General features: G+C 48.7%; 1 protein-coding gene across 4 annotated transcripts in view; it reads left to right on the plus strand.

The window, feature by feature from the left end:
* Window positions 1-13,696, plus strand: part of CUL1 (cullin 1) — a 106,596-nt gene that overhangs the window by 89,705 nt on the left and 3,195 nt on the right. For 2 of the 4 annotated variants that reach the window (XM_043589814.1, XM_043589813.1), the window contains exons 10-17: window positions 3,281-3,388; window positions 3,473-3,579; window positions 6,001-6,049; window positions 6,419-6,550; window positions 7,682-7,799; window positions 8,922-8,998; window positions 9,430-9,561; window positions 10,440-10,532. In XM_043589814.1, coding sequence (XP_043445749.1) covers window positions 3,281-3,388; window positions 3,473-3,579; window positions 6,001-6,049; window positions 6,419-6,550; window positions 7,682-7,799; window positions 8,922-8,998; window positions 9,430-9,561; window positions 10,440-10,532 — 816 coding nt within the window. Of the gene's footprint in view, window positions 1-3,280; window positions 3,389-3,472; window positions 3,580-6,000; window positions 6,050-6,418; window positions 6,551-7,681; window positions 7,800-8,921; window positions 8,999-9,429; window positions 9,562-10,427; window positions 10,533-13,696 lie in introns of all 4 variants that reach the window. The other 2 variants (XM_043589812.1, XM_043589811.1) reach the window with 1 other exon arrangement.

Raw genomic sequence — 13,696 nt, forward strand, 5'->3', positions numbered from 1 at the left:
ACCGGGTCAGCTCTGACGTGTAGAGTTTGAGAACCCCATGAAACAGCCAAGGGCAAGTAGTGTGAGCTGAGTGGGGAAGTCTGGTCTGGGCTAGAAATAAATGTGACCGTCACTGGCATAATAAAGACAAGTGAGATCATGCAGGAGTTGGGTGACATCCCTCAGGGACGAGCCCTGAGAGGTGTCGTGTTTCTTACGCGGAAAGCCCTCACGTACTGTCCAGTAAACAGGTGGTCATAAATCAAAGCAGTTACTACTCTGTTAATTTCTTTAAACACCAAAAGTTTGCAGGTTTCATGAAAAACATGCATTTGTTCTAGCTGCTCTGTCCTCTCTCCTCGCCTCTGTTGCGATGCGGTGGCCTCGGAAGCACCTCCTGTTCGCTCTGTATGACCCTGTGCATTTCTGTTTTTGTCCATTCTTGCCAAGCTCCCAAGCGGCTTCTCTCAGGACTTCAGATTCTCAAGGCTGATGCTTCGTACTTTACCCTCTGTGGGTTCCTGTCAGACCCTCACTTCTCACCAGCGAGACTGCTGGCTGGGTCTCCTCCTGTAGTAGAAAGAAGCTTGGAATCGGAGTCCGAAGCCTTCTGTGTCCTAGGGGAGGATAGGTCTCGTTGGTCTTTCCACGGGGAATTCCTTGCTGGCAGTCAGTGGGACATTGATGTTTTTCCAAATTCTGAATCTGAGAAAAATCGTTAAAGAACTCAGGAAAAGAGAGAACAGCATCATTCTCCTCCAGGCGTGATGGTCCACACAGATATGTTCCTGGTTCGGAAGAGCCCACTAATGGCAGGGGTAGGGGGTGCTTACGGAGTCGGAGGTTAAGGCGGACGTCTCTGGGAACCATGGTGAATGCACATGCCGGAGAAGCAGCGGTCTGAAGGATCTTCTTTGTGGGTGATGCCGGGTTACAAATGGGTGTGCGCTCCCCTCTGACAAATAAAATACGTGCTAGTATGTTTATATAACATACTTCACGTAAATCCTTTTGAGTGGTGGTCTAAGAAACAGCACACGTTGGAGGCACAGTAAGTGCTTACGTTGGCAGTTTTGACATGTGATTCTCTGTAATGCTGTTGACCTTAACCTTGAATGTTACCTCATTCAAATACTACCCAACGACACTTACTGGCATTCTCCAGTGCTTGAATACTCACTGTAGGCTCAAGTTCTTTGTAAATACTTTTAACAGAAGAAATGCAAAGGAAAAACACGTGCATGTTGTGAGGTCGTTTGACATGAAATCAGAAAGCAATCTCAAACCCAGATGAGCAAAACGCAATATCCATTTCAGTGGCAAACCCAAGATTAAGTCAGGCAGACAGTATTTTTGTTGTTAAAAGAAGAAATGAGTTTATACGAAATAAGATGTATGCCAATTGGAAGATGCCTTCGGAGGCAGTTGTGGATTAAACCCTGAGGGCAAAATGGGAGACATTTTTCCACATCTGGAATAGTTACCATGAAACAAGATTATCTGATGGGGCAGTCAATGCTGTGTTGTAACATTTTAAGGTAGATAATTTTTAGATCTTACATATATTTTAGATTTAGATTTAGATTTTACATATATTTTAGGTAATTTTCATTTGGCAGTTATTTTGTGTTCCCTTTTAACATTTTCTCTTACTAAATGTCTTATCAGGTAGAGGCCACTTTACATGTTGTTGACGTTATAGTCTTGTCAGTGTATTCATAGTAAGAATGAACTTTGCATTTTTATTATATATTATTTTTTAATAGAGGACCTGTGAAACTCTTAGTCCAACCCTATCACAGGAAAATGATTTGATCTCAGTGCTTTCTCATTATTTTTTTAAAAAACATTATAAGATGGGGGTGCCTGGGTAGCTCATTCGGTTGAGCATCTGACTTCGGCCTAGGTCACGATCTTGCAGTTCGTGGGTCTGAGCCCCACGTCGGGCTCGCTGCTGTCAGCCTATCAGTACAGAGCCCACTTTGGATCCTCTGTCCCCTTCTCTATGCCCCACTGCCACTTACGCTGTGCCCCAAATAAATAAATATACATATTTTTAAAGTATTACAAGATACAGAATAATTAAATTTGGAGAATTCTGGTTTCTCATCCCTGAATCCTGAGAATTCCTATCTGTCAGAAATTTGCAGTCACCTGCCACCATTTAAGCACCCCACCCTCGGGCCTCCTGTTTGTGAAGTGCCAGCCTCCGGTGCCCTCCTGGCACAAGCCACCTGTCCATGGTGCTGCCTGTCCGTACCACCCCTCCTCCGACTGGTCCCGGTCCTCCAGGCCTTGTCCCTTCTCAGGGCCGTGGAGATGCATGCCGGCTCGGGAGTCAGGCTGCCTGGGGTCCGGCCTGACTGCCATCCCTAAAGCCCTTGGCCAGATGCCTGACTTAGTTTTTTCACCTGTCAAGTGGGAATGCAGGCAACACTGACCTCATAGTGCGGTTGTGACTGTCCCCTTGTGGGACTTGGCACCACTACTTGCAGTGAGTCCCCAGCATCAGCCGTTCTGTGGTTATCACTGAGGCTGGTCTCCATTGTGTCCCTGTCCCCACCCTCCCCTCCATCTTCCCCACCCTCCTGTCTTCCTTGTGTGTCATTCCCAGGGCCTTTCCTGTGGCTCATCTTTCCATTGCATTCCTGTTACTTGTTTCTTTGTCCAGAGCTCCCACGTGCCCACCCTGCTGAGTCCACCCACCCCCCCACCCCCACCCCCCCCGCCCCGCAACGTGCCCTGCCTATCTCCTGGGCCCTGGCCTGTCCCATCCAGTCCTGCGATGTGGTGGCGTGTGTGAGTCAGACCTTCTTCTCCGCCTCGTCTGACTCTCACACCCTTGCCCGCAATTCCTCCGACCTTAACCCTATGCTGTTCTCACATCTGCCCAGCCAAGTGCAGGATAACCGGCTGATTACTGAGCTTACTGGCTGATCGGTTCGCCCAGCAAAGTCCAGAATTTGAATTTTTAACAGCAGCAAAAATGGGCTAAGCAGACTGTCACTTTGAGAAATTTTGTTTTCTGTGATCCTTTCGAATTTTCAAATAATTTGAGAAATCACTTTTATACAAAGCTTGAAATCAGTATTTAATTTCAAGTATGGGAATGTATTTTATTTTGTATCTGTAAACAAAATGCCTTATGTGTTTTGATGATGGAACCAGAACTATTACTTAGTCTTATTTGTTGGCATCTTTGAAGCAATTTCTAAACCTTACGGAATATTTTATAGTAGCCCATTAACATACCACTTAATCCCCGGTAACCAGCTTTTGTTTCTGTTTTCCCCCACTGGAGGACCCCAAGATGTATGTACAGACAGTGTTGGATGTTCACAAAAAATACAATGCCCTGGTGATGTCGGCGTTCAACAACGATGCTGGTTTCGTGGCTGCACTTGACAAGGTGGGTGTGTCAGAAGGAGTCTCTCCTGCGATGCAGGTGGCGGGGGGGTGTGTGGCCTCTGACCGTGTTTTGTGTGCTCCACAGGCCTGTGGTCGCTTCATCAACAACAACGCAGTTACCAAAATGGCCCAGTCGTCCAGTAAATCCCCCGAGTTGCTGGCTCGATACTGCGACTCCTTGTTGAAGAAAAGGTATTAAGTGACATTGTGTTTTATTCTTAGTAAATCTATTTAAACTCTCAGCTTATATATGAGGAATTAAACTTTATATTACGTTTTAATTCTGTTGTAATTTTTGTACCTTTGAGAAAATACTTCAAACCTAATGCATCTTCCTTGTCTCTTTGAAAGATACTTCAAGTCCTATACTCTAGGCCCAGTTCATTTTTTTTTAATGTCACCGTTGGGTTGGCTTTGAGAACTGCAAGCAGTGTGGCCCCTTTGGCTGAATCCAGTTCCGTGGGCTGGCCGAGCGGTGGTTACAAGAGCGGAAAGGACGCGGGAAGTCAGCGTCTCTCTTGTGCTCCCCGGTTCTCTGGGCCCAGCTCGCTTGTGTTTCCGGGCGAGGCTGCTTTGGGAGCTCCCACTGGCCGTTCCTGACACGAGACTCAGCGCTACTGTGGCACTTGTGTTGTCGTGTGCGCTCCTAACGTTGATCTTCGCTTAATGAGTTTGTTTTATTGCCATTCTCTGTTTTCTCTCTGTTTTTTAAGTTTATGTATGTACGTAATCTCTACACCTCACATGGGGCTCCAACTCATGACCCTGAGCTCAAGGGTGGCGGGCTCTTCGACTGAGCCAGCCAGGGGCCCCTCGTACTCTTTGTATTTCAGCCGCCAGGTTTCTCACCTGCTCTTCTTCCTGCTCAGGGTGTGTGTGTGTGTGTGTGTGTGTGTGTGTGTGTGTGTGCGTGCGTGCGCGCACGTGCACGTGTGTGCAGGTGTAGTGAGAGCTAGAAGCACGACCGGCGTGGGTCTCTCTGTGCCTTGTGCTTCCAGCATTCCGGGTTTTGCGCGTCTGTTTGGGTGTTCTTAGCTTCTCGTTTCTCGTTCACTTGGACGGCTCCTCTCGGTTCGGAAGCGCTCAAGGCTTGTCTCACTTTTCCAGAGATCTCTCGGCAAATGCTGCTGCAGGCGTTGTCCACGCTTCCACACAGTCCTGGTTTTGATGTTAACGTACTAGCTCTCACGAGCTTGTGTAGCCCCCTTGCGAAAAGACGGAGAACGCCTGCCCGTACCGAGAAAAACACTGCGAACAAGTCTCTCCTAGAGTAGAGTCGGGGAAATCTTAAGTCAAATGTTAGCAAGCTAAATTTATCAGGGAACTAAGAATAATTCTCCAGAACACAGTAGCTTTCTAGTGATGGCTCAGTGTGGCAAATTTAACGTAACTTACTGTGTTAACGACTGTGTGGTCTTCCTGACAGACATGGGGAAACCTTTGATGAGGTCACTAGCTAGCTCTTGAACTTTGCCAGAAAGCCATTTCCCCAAGGCCAGTGAGAATGGAGTATTCGGGGGGTTTCCTCTGTTTCTTGCAGTGCTGGTCAGTGTAGTATTTAGCAGTTGTAGTCAGATCCGTGCAGGTATTCTTTCCAGGAATAAACATGGACTTCACATTGGAATGCCTCTTCTGACCTGCTGTTAACTTTTTTTTTTCTTTAGGCTATTACATAAAAATCTTCAGTGTTTTTTAATTACATGTTTTAGTAGGCCCTCATTTCGTTTGGTGGCACTTGTCCCTTTTATGCATTGCCTTTTCCTAAGGGACCCTCATCAAGTCTCTTGCTATGTTGTTGTAATTGAGGCTGGGGCAGCAGACAGACGACAGGCCGCTGGCAGCACCACGTCCATGAGCACACGCTCCTCCCGAGTGAAGGGGGCTCAGAAGAGAGGCTCTCCCGCAGGGGGCAGTGGCCCCGGCCTGGCCCTGTGAAGAGGGGGGCTGGGTTTTCTGAGCCACGTGTTCTTAGGTAGAGGCACCTCTCCAGAGCTTGGTTGGTGGCTGGATCATTCGATGTAAATTTATAGGGAATCTGTCTATGAGGGACTCGTAGACCCTGCAAAATTGCATTTACCCTGAAGTAACCTTTCAGTTAATACTTGTTCACAGAATAGAATGAATCAATCGGTTGTTAAAGACAACTCTCTGTTGTGTAGACATAACCCCAGAGGAAGGTGGTGCTTTAGTGCTTGAGATCCTTTCATTATCTTTAATGTTTAGGCTACTCAAAAACTAAATGCCTTTTTCATTTTTTTTCAAAGTTAGAGCATATTGTAGAAGGCCGTCGGCTTTTATTTATTTGTATTTAAATAGATTATCTGAAAGGAAAACTTGAATGTCTGGGGGAGCTTCTTATAAGTGTCTTCCGTTGCTTTTCATCTTGGATGTCGATTATTTTGTAAGCGGGTTCTTCTGCGATAGTTTCAGCGTAAGATCGCCACACAGCCATAGGTAAGACAACTTTGCCTCTGTCTTCACGCGTTCATCTGGACAGAACTGAGTGTTCGAGTGTTCACAGCCACATTCTGTCATGTTAGCCGAGTGGTGCTTGCTCATTAACAACTGTTGGCTGATCTGTTTGAAAACAGTATGCCTTCTTTTTACTTTCAGTTCCAAGAACCCAGAAGAAGCAGAGCTAGAAGACACGCTCAACCAAGTGGTAAGGCGCTTGCTAACGCACCGTTCCCGGTAGCCATTTCTCTGCAGCTTTTAAGGTTATTGGTACAGGGTGTCTGGAATGTGAAAAGTCATTGGGTCATTTATTTTGCTTTGAATCTGTGGTTTTACTCCCTAAACTGAGTCATGAATTTTAGCATTTGTACTTTCCTCATTAGTGCCGAGTCTAGACCAAGTTAATGTGGTTTCAGCGGTTGACAAAAATATTTCAAGACTACGGGTGGTATTTGTACCGTCGTAAACGTTGGCACACAGGCCGGACAAAACAAAGCACGCGTGTCAGCTGCCGGCGTGTGTTCGGTGACTGTGGCTTTTCAGTGCACTAAGTGTGCTCTCTCGGTGACTTCACTAGATGGTGGTCTTCAAGTATATAGAGGATAAAGACGTGTTCCAGAAATTCTATGCAAAGATGCTGGCCAAAAGACTCGTACATCAGAACAGTGCCAGTGATGATGCCGAAGCAAGCATGATCTCTAAACTAAAGGTAAATTTCATCATTTCCGAGAAAAAAAAGTTTTTAAATCGCTGTGAAAGATTTTCATTGTCCCAGGTTGTCGTCAGTGGTCTGTAGCTAATGGAGTTCGAACGGCACGGGCTGTCCTGGGCCCCGCATGCTTTGCTGACCATCCGCCCTGCCCTCGGGGGCCCCTCGGTTCCGTTGGCCGGGCTGTGCCGCACTGGCCACCGGAGCGCCAGCTGGTTCCCACCCCCCCACCCCCCCCCCATCTCCCCCCGAACTGCTCCAGTGGCTCAGCCCACACGTGTGTTGGGTCGACTTTGAGTTGGCGGGTGTTTCGTTTTGCTCCGGGTTCAGTTCACATCCTCAGTGGTCACATCCTCAGGAGGACAGAAGGCATCGGACTCCACCGTTGAGCACCTGTTTTGTCATTCAGCCACCTCTGCCCTCTGCCTGCTCTTGTTTCGGTGCCTCCTGGCCTGCCAGGCGCTGTCACGTGTCTGAGACCTGAAATTACTGTTGTGTGGGTAGCTAATTCTGCTCAAGCTGCCGTAACAAAATACCACAGACTAGAGGCTGGAACCACCCAGGTCTATCCTCCCAGTTCTGGAGGCAGGGAAGACCAAGGTCGAGGGGCCGGCTGAAGCCGTTTCTGGTGAGGACTCTCTTCCCAACCTGGTGACGGCCACCTTCTCACCGTGTCCTCATGTGGCAGGCAGAGAGCACGCTGGTCCCTTGTTACACGGGCGCTAATCCCATCACGAGGATCCCATCCTTGTGACTCCATCTAAACGTAATCATTTCCTCATGACCCTGCCTCCAGATACCATCACACTGGGGGTTAGGGCTTTAGCGCCGGAGTTTGGGGGGCACACGTGTCAGCTGATAACAGTGGGTAAGAGTAGTAAAGTCTGTCCTCCTCGCATTCCGTTAGAGATCCTTGCTCTTAGGTGCTCAGATGATACTTACTGTGTGAATAGTAGCCTACTGGTTTGAATCTGCACATACTGATGCTGTGAGATGTGGTTCAGTGTCACTAGCTTCAGTAGTCATTTTCTATGGTTAAGCCTATGTCGTGTGTGATTTCCATCAGATTCCCTTATATACACTTCTGTTTCTAATAGAAATTAATGAGACGGTTGTCTGGGTTCATTTCAGCAAGCTTGTGGTTTTGAATATACCTCTAAACTTCAGCGGATGTTTCAAGACATTGGTGTGAGCAAAGATTTGAATGAGCAGTTCAAAAAGCACCTGACGAACTCAGAACCGCTAGACTGTGAGTACCCACGTGTTTATGAGCCGCTTTTATAGGCAGTGTTCTTCGGGAAGTCCGTGCCCTATGTGGCAGGCGACAGAGATGACAGAGTGTTACGTCAGGGTGGTCGGTGCTTTATCAGGGATTCAGGGATGGACAGATAGCAAGTGCCACCTCCCAGATGGTCTTCCTGAGTCGCGTGTGAGCCTAGGAGATGACCGGCCTCTCCCAGGGGACCCAGGGCTGAGCCCTGGGGTTTTCCACTTGCTGGCATGGCCACCCCCCACCCCCGGGATATCTGCCAGCTCAGGGCTCCACACGGTTTAATACTTCATAAATTTCTTTAACCTTAGTTGGGATCAGTTCTTGCCTTTTTTTTTTTTTTTTTTTTTTTTTTTTTTTTTTTTTGGTGAATTATAAGAGACTGACTTGGTGTATAGATTACAGAGTCAAACTAACCAAAGACTCCATGGCTCCCAATCGCTACGGTGCCAGGACTCGCTCCCAGGGCCACGCCCGCCCCCCGTCAGGTCCGCTCTGGGGGATGTTGGCGGACGATGCAGACATCATTGCTTGTTAATGTTGTCTTTTCACATGAAAAATGGGAATTTCATTTCTCCCCAAAGCTGAAGCGCTATTCCACTGTTAAATTTGGCAATTCTGCCAGTGAGCTCGTCAGCTGTTGGTACTGATGAGACTTCTGTTCTGATTTAGTTTGTGTTACGTGTAGTGTTGGGGGGGCGGTGGTGTCGGCAGTAGTGGGCGTACAGGAAACACACCGAAGGTAGCTGTTCACGTCTGGGGATTTTGCTTCCTGAGTTGCGGCTGCGCGGTGTCCGTGCCTGGCGAGCTGGGGGCACCTGAGCGGACCCCAGGCCGGCAGGGCGCTGACGCACAGGAAGCGGGGCGGGCATCTGATGTGGTAGCTCTGAGGAAAAGAGTTTCTGGCTCTTTGACCTTTCACTAAATTTCACAGAGTAAAATCATTTAACTGAAATACATCCGGTTCTTAATTTCCTACTGAAGCAGAGTGTTTTCATTCAGTGTGTTTCTTTTAATACGAAGCAGTCCACGTTTATTTGAACGGCAGCATCTTTCAGTGTGTGGGACTAACCGTGTTCCTGCCTTTTCACCCCGCCTCAGTGGACTTCAGCATCCAGGTGCTAAGCTCCGGGTCGTGGCCCTTCCAGCAGTCCTGCACGTTCGCCTTGCCGTCAGAGGTGAGGGCGGCTCCGTCTCGTGTTCTGCTAGTGCCCGGCGGAACGCAAAGGGCGGCCTTGGCCGCGAGCCCACGGCGAGTGCGCGGCGGGCAGGGCGGGGGGTCCGGAGGCCGGCCTCCTCCGCGCCGGCCCACACGGCCCGCACGGCCCGCGAGCTGGCTCACGGACACGGAGCCTCGTCGGTGCTCTGCCGAACCCCGTGGCGGTGGCCGCCTGCCTGACCATCAGAGTGCGTTTCCGCGTTCTCCTCTCGTGCCTCAGCCAGTGTGCCTTGCAAGAGTCACACCCCCCACCCCCACCCCCCGCCGCTCGGGTTTCACGTTTATGTAGTGAGCGTTTTGTACCGTACGTTTGGAGGTGTGTTTATTGGAAGTGCTGACTACGGACTGGGGTGAGATACGTATTCCACACAATGCTATCCTTTTATCCAGCTGGAACGCAGTTATCAGCGATTCACAGCTTTTTACGCTAGCCGTCACAGTGGCAGAAAACTGACCTGGCTGTATCAGCTGTCCAAAGGAGAATTGGTAACCAACTGCTTCAAAAATCGATACACTTTGCAGGTAAGATCACCCTCTGTTTCGGAATATATTTTTTTAGTCTAAATGAGGATAAGACAAGTTGTAGAGATCGGAATCCAGTGATTCGTGCGTCAGCATCTAGGGTCGAGCTTCCGGCAAAGTGCGGTTCTCAGAGTCAGAGGAGTTTGGATGCTTTCCCGCTGAGGGGCAGGTGATGCACCGATGCCTCAGTTTTATTCTCCATAAAACGGGGGTGCCAGTGCTTATACCTTGGAAGTGACATGAAGATTAAGTAAAATAATGTGTTTAATAAGCATTTGGCACAGATCCTGCCCGATGCACACCGCGTGGCTCAAAAAGCCAGAGTTTCCTGTACTGAATTACGACGATAGCCCTTTTCCTTTGGCAAAGCAGTTTCCTGCTAATATTGACCCTCGGTGCTCTCGGCAGCACTGACTACTAAGTGATAAGAACTGCGTGACTCCCATTTCAGTTCTACGGGAGAGGCTGAGGCCCGGGGTAACTGGAGCCGCCTCCTCGCGATCCCGGTGTATATGTGGCAGAGGGAAGATGTCCGTTAGGGTCTCTTCCCCTAAAGAGGATTTGTGTGTTTTACGCATGCTTATGTAAATGAGTGTGGATGCATAAATAGTGTGTATTTGCGTAGACAAAACGTCTTAGAAGAAAGTTCCAAATTACTTTAACCTTCGAAAGGCGGTAAGTGACGTCTTTCGGGAGAGCGGTACATCGCAGTGGAGCTGTGACACTTTGTGTTCTCTTTTAAATAGACCTGCTGTTGTGCGTGTTTTGCAAGAATTTGTTTCATACGTAACTTCTTCAGCCTTAAGCTGTGTATTTTTGGAGGCTTTTCCACGCATTTAAATTCCGTTTCTCTTTCTCTTATATGGGGGGCCTCGAAGGCATCCACCTTCCAGATGGCGATCCTGCTTCAGTACAACACAGAAGACGCGTATGCTGTGCAGCAGCTGACTGACAGCACTCAGATCAAAATGGTACCTTCCCGTTACTTGGCCCCTGTGACGTGTCCAGTTCCCGTCTCCTCTTGTGAGCATTGAAGGGAGGGGGTGGGGAGACGGCGTGGAGGTCTCTGATTTCACACGGATGCACATGACCTGCTTTCGCACGTTCGTTTAACCCAGCGTCAACCCTCTTCCCAGCTAAGCTTTTCCTTGGAGGCTTAAACGTCACTTGATTACAGTGCTTTTCTTCCTGTTTATTGGCCGTATTTTTTATTGCGCTGTATTTCACGTACATAAATTTCAGCATCTTAAAGTAGACAGTTGAGTGTTTATTCACAAGGTCGTACAGCCACCATCGCGGTCTCGATTCCCGAACACTCCTGTCATCCCGAAAAGAGACCCATTAGCCGTTAGCAGGAACTACCCTCTGCTCCTCTCCTCGGCCGCTGAGCCCCATTAACTTACTTCCTGTCTCTCCGGATTTGCCCGCTCTGGGCTCTTCACGATAATGGCGTCAGAGCGTGTGTGCCTTTGACTTGGCATGTTTCCAGGGTTTCTCCACGTGATGGCGTGTATGTTTCATTCTGTTACCGGCTGAAATACGTTCCAGCGTCTGCGTGGATCACGTTATGTTGACCCCCTCATCAGTTGGTGGGCCTTGGGGTTGTTTCTACGTGTGGTTATTGGGAATAACAATGCTGTGTGCATTCATATGCGTGTCTCTGTAAGAACCTGTTTTCAGTTTTCTTGGGTGGATGCCAAGGACTGGAACGTTCGAGTCGTGACAGATTTAACTTCCGAGCCACTGCCAGGCACCGGTTCACGTGCACACCGCCAGCAGCATAGCATGGGAGGGCCCCCCGACCCTGGCTTCCTTTCTTTACGGCTATTATGGCCTAGTGGGTATGACGTAATACCTCGTCGGTAGTTTGATTTGCATTTCTCCGACAGCTGATGACGTGTCTTTTCGTGTTCTTCCTGGCCGTTTATATCTATTCTTTGGAGGGATGTCTATTCAGACGCTCTGCCCATACCCATTTTTTATTTGGGTTGCCCTTACCGTTGAGTTGTAAGAATTCCTTATATATTGTGTACCCAGAGCCCCTTTTTCTTTTGTCGCGCATGCCTTTAGGGTCAGGGCTAAGGAGCCGGGGCCTGATTCAGGGTTAGAGACGTGTCTCCCCGTTGATTGGGACTGCCTTGTTGAAAATCAGATGGCCGTAGGTGAATGGGCTAATTTCTGGATTCTTCGTTCTTTTCCGGTGATCTGTAGTTCTTAAATCCACAGTGCCTTGTTTGCGGTTATTTTGTAGCAAGTTTTGAAACAGAGACCTCCAGCTTTGTTCTTTGTCAAAATTGTGTTGGCTCCTCTGGGTCGCTTGCATTTCCATGTGAATTTCAGAATTAGCTGGTCTGTGTCCAAAAGAAGGCAGCTGTTGCTGTGATAGAGACGCATCAAAGCTTTGGGCTGCTTTGGGGGGTGTCCCCGTCCTGCCAGTGGGGGCCTTCCAGTCCGTGGCGTGAGCCGCTTTCTCTTTATGTAGGTTGTGTTTCATTCCTCTCACGTGTTTCAGTTTTGAGTGTGTAAGCCTGCACTTTGGTTAAATTTATTCCTAAGTGTTGTGTTTGGTACTTTTGGAAACAGAATTGTTCATTTCTGGATATGGAAATATAATTGATTATTGCGTATTGATTTTATATGTTGCAACCTGGCTGAACTTTTTTTTTTTTTTTTTTTTTTTTTGAGGCTTCTTTAGGGGTTTCACAGTATCATGTCATCTGCAGATACAGCTAGTTTTACTTCTTCCTTTCCCTGTTTGGATGCCTTTTATTTTTTCTTCTTGCCTGATTGTTCTGGCTGGAATTTCCCACACAGTGTTGACTAGAGGTGGTGAGAACAGGCACCCTTGTCTTGTTCCTGACCTTGGGGGAAAGCTTCAGTTTGTTACTATTAAGGGTGACAATCGCTGTAGGTTTTTCTTAGATTCCCTTTATTAAAGAAGTTCCCTTCTAGTCTTTTTTTTTTAATCTTTCCATGATGAAAGAGTGTTGCATTTTGTTCAACTGCATTTTCTGCTCTGTCGAGATAAAAATATGCTTTTTGTCTATTAATATGGTATATTATAGTCATTGCTTTTCTTACGTTGCCACCCTTGCCTTCTTGGGGTAAACCCCACTTGGGCATGTATATGATATTCTTTATGTGCTGGGCTTGGTTTGCTAGTATTTTCTTGAGGAAGTTTACATCTACATTCATAGGAGTGTTATTGGTCTGTTGTTCTCTTGGGATGTTTTTGTCTGGTTTTGCTGACAGGGTAACACTGGCCTTACTGAATGTCACTTAGGGAAGTATTTATTTTTTAAGTTTGTTTATTTATTTTGAGAGAGAGCAAGCAGGGAAGGGTCAGAGGAGAGGGAGAAGCCCAAGCAGGCTCCAGGCTGCCAGCGCAGAGCCCGATGTGGGGGCTCGAACTCACAAACCGTGAGATCATGACCTGAGCCGAAACCCAGAGCCAGACAGCAGAGCGACTGAGCCACCCAGGGGCCTCAGGAAAGTGTTTATTTTTTGATGATGCTTCAAGTCAATCCAGAGTACATCTTCAAATTCTAATGACAGAGTGAATTTGCCCCTTTGTGTGTAAGAGTCTGTCTCATCTCGTCAGGAGGGCTGGACTCAGGTGGAGGCTGAGGCCGCCCTCGGCCCCGCCCCACAGGGCTGACAGGGCCCTTGGCCTTGGCCTCCGAGCTCAGCACTCCCCTGTCAGGTCAGGCTCGGAAGTGCGGCCTCTGGTGGCGGTGCTGTGAATGCAGCCGGCAGTGCCCCAGACCTGTGAATCTGAGCTGGTCACGTGACCAGAATGGGTGTCCGTGAAGGGCGGGGGGTGTTCCGTGCGCCTGGGTAGGAGGTATGGGGTGCGTCCGGGGGACTGAAGTTGGGCAGGTGGTGGTGTCCACGTCACGGGGTCACAGAGTTGGAGGAGGAGGAGGCCGAGACCCGCCACCCACGTTTACAGGTGAGGAATCGGCCGGCGGCCCCGTGTGGCGCCTGGGGCTCCCCGCAGGAGGTGGAGGACGGGGTCGCCACCGCCGAGTCCCTCGCGTCCATGAGCAGCGTCCTCCACCGTCGTGCGGGAGCCCTCGGACGTTGCTTTTGTGGTGACCGTGTCCAGGATGGACGGATAGGTTCCTGTAGTGAC

Source organism: Prionailurus bengalensis, chromosome A2 (genome assembly GCF_016509475.1).
Source record: "Prionailurus bengalensis isolate Pbe53 chromosome A2, Fcat_Pben_1.1_paternal_pri, whole genome shotgun sequence".
Classification (NCBI taxonomy): Eukaryota; Metazoa; Chordata; class Mammalia; order Carnivora; family Felidae; genus Prionailurus; species Prionailurus bengalensis.